Source organism: Gopherus evgoodei, chromosome 6, assembly GCF_007399415.2.
Source record: "Gopherus evgoodei ecotype Sinaloan lineage chromosome 6, rGopEvg1_v1.p, whole genome shotgun sequence".
NCBI lineage: Eukaryota > Metazoa > Chordata > Testudines > Testudinidae > Gopherus > Gopherus evgoodei.
In genome coordinates, this window is record NC_044327.1 from 51,991,360 (window position 1) to 51,998,883 (window position 7,524).

Sequence of the window (7,524 nt, forward strand, 5' to 3'; positions counted from 1 at the left end):
GAGTTCACAATATGCTACAAATTGGGTCAACTTTTTAGTTTCCACTAAAACTATTGCACACAGTTACACTTGTGAAAATAGAGGCAATATGTCTAGTGAGTTGTTTTTAAAAAAATAATCACAAAGCAAGCTATAAATCATCATTCCAAATTTGCACTGAAATGCTAGTTGCTTCTTTGCCAAACTTGTATGTGCAATTTTCTGAAATGTATTAATTGTGTATAAAGGATTAAAACAAAAGAACAATAATAAAGTCTTTAACTTGGAGATGATCGCGTGCTCAAAAGGTCTAACATTCAATTGCACTCTGGGAGCGTTCGCAAATAGAGACATTCATCTGCAATAGCAGATTGGACGATACAAGACCGCAATGCAATTGTCCTCTCATGCCCTCCACCCCAGCAGCAAATCCCCACCCCAGTGGCAGGTGGACAGTGTTGCTATGAAGAAAAAGAATCCATTGTCTGAACTCCAAACTGCCACACGCCAGACCTCCACTATTGTGCGCTTTCTATAGAAATGCAAAATAGCAGCGTGTGCCATCCACAATCTGCTCCTCACACCGCCTCATTATTCATGCAGGGCTTGTGTCCTCAATTTGGTAAAGTTTGCAAGAACATTTCTGCAGCAACCTACATTGGTAATAAGTCTGCCAAGCAAAAATAACTAGTTTGCTGGGAAAGGAATCCAAAGCATACAAAATTAGGGAGTGCAATATGCGGTGATCCACGTGTAAATGTAGTTTGTCTGTAACGTAAAACAGTCTCCTCACCCTTTAATTTTTATTGCGAGTCTGCCCTACTTACTTTTATTGCACTCTAAATAAACAGGTAAGAGTTGCATTGTCTTTATGTTCCCCTAATGCAATATTTTTAGTGCATTTGGCATCATTTTTATTAAGACGACGTTCACAGGTAGCAACAGCAGCAGACAACCCGACGTAATTTATACCCCTTTTATGATTTTTTTGTTAAAAAAAATACATCTGCGGTGTCTGCCTGGCAACACCATAACAAAGGCAGCAGCACTAGCTTACTTGAGGCAATCTAATCCCCACCCCCACGTGGCCTCCTGGCACGAGTCGGCCCAGCCTACCCGCTGATTTACATAATAATACTCTATTAGACTGGCCAATGAGAGCTGCAGAAACTCCGCCAGCTGCTGGAACAGCAGCCGGGCTGCCTATAAATATGGCAGCTGCCGCCAGTCTACACTGCACAGTCACTAGAAGCAAGGCAGAATCAGTGGGAGAACCGGACGGTGGGATCTAAACGCTGGGCAGCCCCGTGTGGATACGGATACGGATACAGGCTGTGAGAAGCGACATGACTCTGGAGGAGATTCACGGACAGGAACCAGTGCCCGAGAGCAGCGACAGGTACCTACCCGCCGGGGCGCGCTGCGGGCGCTGCTGAGCACGGGGCCGCTGCCGGGGCTCGGGGCGGGCGGCGCGTGCCGGGGGACAGCTGCCCGGGGGTCTCGCGCCGGGCCGGGACTGAGCCGCTCTCCCGCTCTGTGTTGCAGGATGCAGGGCGCCGGCAAAGCCCTCCACGAGCTGCTGGTGTCGGCGCAGCGGCGCGGCGGCCTGACCGCCGGGGTCTACGAGTCGGCCAAGCTGATGAACGTGTGAGTATCCGGGCGGGCGGGCGGGGGTGTGGGGGGGCTGCAGTCCGGGGTCCCCGGCTGGCCCCTGTGGCGCCGCGTCTAACGGCCGCTTTGCCCCGCAGCGACCCCGACAAGGTGGCGTTCTGCGTGCTGGCCGCGGCCGAGGAGGACGAGGGGGACATCGCCCTGCAGATCCACTTCACCCTCATCCAGGCTTTCTGCTGCGACAACGATATCGACATCGTCCGCCTGCACGACATCCCCAAGCTGGCCGACATCGTGGGGCCCAGCGAGGAGTCGGGGGAGCCCCGCGACCTGCACTGCATCCTCATCACGGTGAGTCCGGGGTAGCCGCCATCCCGCAGCCCCCAGACCTGCTCCTACCAAGGCTAGAGCCCCCTGGTGTTGCTGTGTAACCCAGAGAGTGCAAATTCTGTGCTCCAGTCCCCTCTAGGTGCTGCAATTAATGGCTTGCTGGTGTTCAGCTAATATCACAGATTTCCCTTCCCCACACACACGTTTTTCTTGCGCCAGTCAAGACACCTGCCCATTTAAAGAGTCTAGGCCAACTTCCCAAAGCACCACTACTTGCTGATCTAGCTTGGTAACATGTATTCATGGAATGTGTTTTGTCTTGTTCATTCTTCTCACAGAATCCCAATGAGGATGCTTGGAAGGATCCAGCTCTGGAAAAGCTGAATCTCTTTTGTGAGGAAAGCCGAAATGTCAATGATTGGGTGCCCACTATCACCCTGCCTGAGTGATGAAGAAGGTTCAGTGCACTGGAGAGGTTGAAACCTTTGTTGCATTCTCATCATGGTGTTGTACACCTGGGTGAACCAACAAGTTGCTGATTCTGTGGATTAGCCTGGTCAAGAGATCGGATTAAGTCGCTCAGACTGGCAAGCAGTGGGCTCTTGTGGAGAAGGAAGATGTGAGGGAGAAAGGGGATGTCTCATGCCAGCAGTGAGTCCCTACTATGCTGCAGCAGTGGAATGGCTGGCATGCCATGGAGCTGAATGAGTATTGCAAGTTTACAGGAGCTGAAGAAATATTGCAAGTTTTCAGGTCAAGTGGAACTTTAAGAAGGCAGGACAGAAGGTTGGGGAATCGGGCAAAAATTACTTGGAAAGACTGGACAAAATATTGTAACTATGAACTGTTGGCACTGTCTACAAAACTTTTAAGAAGAAAACATTTTCAATGGCTTATTAGAGACTTTTTACTGTGACAATTATACAAAGAGTTTTCTACAAAGACTTATACAGACAGATTTTTATCAGAGGCCTTTGGGCTGCTTTGCGGAATTGGTTTACTAACGCAATAATTTTTATTTATGCTGCTATTAAAGTTCTAATGTTTATAATAATAATAATAAACTTTTTTGATAAATAACTTTGTGTTCTTTTGCTTACGGGTGGGGAAAACCTTATTGGTGTGTGGTTTTAATTTTTTACTTTTTTTTTAATTCAGGGTGTGGGCTCTCTTTTTCATATCTCTTTAGTCCTATAAAGTTGTGCTATAATGAACCAACACATGGAAATTTGCCCTTATGTGAAAATACTTATTTTTACCTCTGAGGGATAGCAGCTGATTGAATAGCCATGCTTTCTAGTAAAACTGATCATCTGACCTTTTACTCCTTTGCAACAGCTGCTGATCACAACAGCTTGCAAGGCTGTGGAGCTGCATGCCTAATGAGCTGAATTGTAGACAGCCTTTTGTAGTCCATTAGAGGAATACTACACATGTTCCAAGAGAACTTGCATTTTGACCTCAAGGGTTTTTTTTAAAATAACCACTATTGGAATCTGTCAAAAAGTCACTGTCTGGCAGTAGCCATGATCAAATTTTACAGAAACAATTAAAATATGATAGTCTACATGCCCTTCAGATTCTAGTTGTATCAACTCTTTATTTAGATTACAAGTGAATTTAAAACTGCAAACACAACTAACATTGTATACGTATTTATAAGGGAATAGTTTGCATCTGCTTCAAGCAGTCATCTGACTTGAAAGTCTGCCATGTTATCTGTATTTGGAACAATAGAAGCTGGGGTTCACAAACCCAATTGCCTGGAGAAAAAAAACCAAGATCAAGTTAGGGGAGTTATCTAGGAAAAGCATGTTTTTAAAAAACAACTTGTTACATTATTATGTGGTGTAACATCACTACTTAGATGTACACTGAGCATTCAGCAGGGAGATTCTAATATACAGTGAACATCTAGGGGGCTGCTGTTCCTTCTACATGCTTGGGAAGTTGCTGAAAAATCTATTTTAGGAGAAGAGCACAGGAGCATGACACACACACACACACAATCCACATTATTTTAATAGCATTTATGCAGAGTCTGCTAATACATCCTATGATTGTAGGTGAAGAAAAGAACAAGGCTGAACTGTAGCATTATGTATCTTTCAGGAAAATAACTGCATAGGTGTCAACATAGTTCCTCTACTAGTTGCTTCACAAGTGACTAGCATTTAGTGTTTGATTAGAAAGGCATTTCTAGGTAAATAGTTCAGGTGTACATGTATTTGAGGATTTCATTGCATCACCTGTTCCTGATTCCATTGTTCTTGATAATGGAAGTTCTAATTCTCTGTGGTTTCACTATTCCTGTGGTGCAATATGTTCCATATACTCATTACTGTGCTTTACTGTCATTGCCATTATGTGTTATGATAGAGTATCATAATGCAAATAGAGTAACTCATATTCCTGATATGAGTAACATAGCAAGAAATATCCTAAATAGTTTTATGCTGTGAGAAATTACTCTGAAGTATACATTAGACTTCTAAGTTTAATTTATTTTATTTCTGTGCTACCCTTTCCTATGGATGGTTTTACATATTTCCCATAATATGGAGTATCTTAATATAAATAGAATAGCTATGGTTAGTGAAGCAGGCTGGTACATCTGTTACTCCTGGGACACAGCTGTAAATGTCTGGTATTTAAATACTGTGGTGCATTAAAAATGCAGAAGATAAAAATAAGTGTTGAGGAGATGGAAATTTTATATCTTATTCCTCCACTTGCACATGTTCTCACTTCAAAAGTTACTTTTAAACTAAGGCTTTCTTAGTATTATTAAGAAGGAATATGGTGTCTTTTCCATCAGTTAAGAAGAAATCTACTCATGCAGCACTAGTGCAAAGGAGCAAAGATTGCTTCCAAAGCAATTACCTTGACACATACAAATATCAAATCAGTTTTTCTGCATTGACAAATATATACTCTTTCATTTTTGAGAATCTTGCAGGTCTGTGGTAGATTTCTAAGAAATAGCATTTGGCACTCTTACATAATCAGTATGTGGCTCAGAACAGCTAAAATGAACTGTCCTGACATCAACTTTTATGCAAAGTGTGAGCCGTAAATTATGGCCTTGAGTGGTTTAAACAAGCTGTTGGGCAGATAAAACTGAACAAAGTTCTTAAATTATAGACATTGCATTAAAATGAAGAAATAACTTGGCCAGTTTGATGGTTTGGCTGTGTATATAAGCCATGGTAAGGTTTATTTTATTTTGTTATAAGTAGGAAAGGAAAACAACATTCCTAAAACTAATTCAATCTACAGTAACTCTGTTTTAGTAGCTATGGTGAAAATATATTGCGCTTCAGACAATAATGAAACAAGCCCAAATCAGCACTCTAATTTTGAAGTACACACTTGGGAAAGAAGGAGATGATTTTGTACTTACTTTCATTACAAGTTGAGAGGCTGCCCCGGCCTCTCTGTATGTCTTGAAAATTGCAATTTGTGCCTTGTGAAAAGTATGTCAAATCATTTTTTGACCCATATGCTATTGAAAATCTTTCTGGTTTAATACATTTAACTGAAGTGCAAATAGCAGTAAGCCCAATTTAGCTTGGGTTTGTTATTAAAATAGCCCATAGCGATCAATATTTACTGCATAGCAATCAAATATATGCAGTTTATGAAATACATATTGTTGCAAATATTTCTAAGGATGGACATTACTCAACATGGCAAAAGTTCAGCAGCTGGTGTCAATTGACCTGAGTAATCATCTTTACATACTCAAATATATGGAAAAAAACTGTACAGTTGTTATAAAGGTATGTATATGTGTCCTTAGGTACTGGTGGGGCTAAGGCCCCTCAATAACACTCCATCTGTCAGCCACACTGTAGTATCCATAATGTGGCTTACTGTAGGGCAGCATTCAGTACCACTTACCGCCACTGAGTAACTCCAGGGAGGACTGGAGCTGCTTCAGTCCTTGAAGACTCCAATACATCTGGCTGCCCCAGAGGGACTCCCAATAGGTTGGACAATCAGGAGCTCCTGCAGAACATGGGCAGCAGGTTAGTCCCACAATGGCTGAACTTGGGGGCCCCTGCACATGCTTCTTGGAGGTAAAATCAGTCCCTTGTTGCCTTTGCTCCTTGGTGTATCACTGGGGGCTGTGGTTGGGTTGGAGCAGTAGGCCGAACTGGGAGTGGAATGGAAACGGGGTTAATGAGGAGGGAGCATTTGGGAGGGGTTTACTGAGTTTAGTGGTTCAGTTGGGAAAGAAGAATGGATTTTGGTTCCAAAGGTGTTTGACCTGATGGAGGTTCAGTAGGAAAAGGATGGGGTTCTGAGTATTGGGGAAGTTTTGAGCTGAGCGGTAAGGGAAGAAGAGAACATCTTTCCTTGAACTTCTCTTTGTCATTTTCCTCCCCTGGGTGCTGCATTATGGTCAGATCCATGTACTTTAATAATATTGTATAATCATAAACATTAAAAGATAAATAAATATTAGTAGGTCATTATGACCCTATATTCACATCCTACATGCTACTGCAATATTTGTATGAAGTATGCCTTGTGAGGCATCATATGAAACTAATAGTACTCTGATTATTAATATAATTGTAAAATGCATATCTTAATGTATGTGAAGTTTTGAATTCCCTCTATATGCACACTAGAATAAATTTAAGACCAGACAGCCTAGCCTAGGTTAGGGTGATAAACAGGACTGTCCTAGACAAAGGATTATCTGGGTTTACCTTGATTTATGTATTTGCTGTAAACACAGCTATTGAGCGAAACTAGTGGGGATTATTTTGAGCCTGAACTCAAAGAGACAGAGAATTAATGTGGCTTCTGCACTCCAGAGAGAGAGACATGCAGCTGAACCCACAGAAGGCCTTCCTGACTTGTAAGACAGACATCTCGTTGGGAATATATCATCAGATGCATGGAGTGGAAGATACAGTAGGCAGGTATAAATATACAGCACATGAAAAGATGGGAGTTGCCTTACCAATGCAGGGGTCAGTGCTAATGAGGCCAATTCAATTAGGGTGGATGTAGCCCATTCCCAACAGTTGACAAGAAGGGGTGACTATCAACAGAGGGAAAATTACTTTTTGTAGTGACCCAGCCACTCCCAGTCTTAATTCAGGCCTAATTTGATGGTGTCAAGTTTGCAAATTAATTCCAGTTCTGCAGTTTCTTGTTGAAGTCTGTTTTTGAAGTTTTTTGTTGAAGAGTGGCAACTTTTAAGTCTGTTATTAAGTCAGGGAGATTGAAGTGCTCTCCTACTGTTTTTTGAATGTTACAATTCTTGATGTCTGATTTGTGTCCATTTATTCTTTTGCATAGAGACTGTCTAGTTTGGTCAATGTACATGGCAATGGGGATGTCATAAACAGATGGTTAAGGGTTAATGCCTCTTTTACCTGTAAAGGGTTAAGAAGCTCAGTAAACCTGGCTGAAACCTGACCAGAGGACCAACAAGGGGACAAGATACTTTCAAATCTTAGTGGAGGGAAGTTTTTGTTTGTGCTCTTTTTTTTGGGGGTGGGGTGGGGTGTTTGCTCTTGGGACTAAGAGGGACCAGACGTCAATCCAGGCTCTCCAAATCTTTCTGAATCAGTCTTTCATGTT

General features: G+C 42.4%; 1 protein-coding gene across 1 annotated transcript; it reads left to right on the forward strand.

The window, feature by feature from the left end:
• Positions 1-1,198: 1,198 nt before the first annotated feature.
• GADD45G (growth arrest and DNA damage inducible gamma) lies at positions 1,199-3,000 on the forward strand. Its single transcript, XM_030566821.1, has 4 exons — positions 1,199-1,378; positions 1,525-1,626; positions 1,728-1,941; positions 2,259-3,000. Exons 1-4 carry the CDS (start codon positions 1,326-1,328, stop codon positions 2,367-2,369), a joined length of 480 nt encoding a protein of 159 aa, XP_030422681.1. The 5' UTR covers positions 1,199-1,325; the 3' UTR covers positions 2,370-3,000.
• Positions 3,001-7,524: the final 4,524 nt, after the last annotated feature.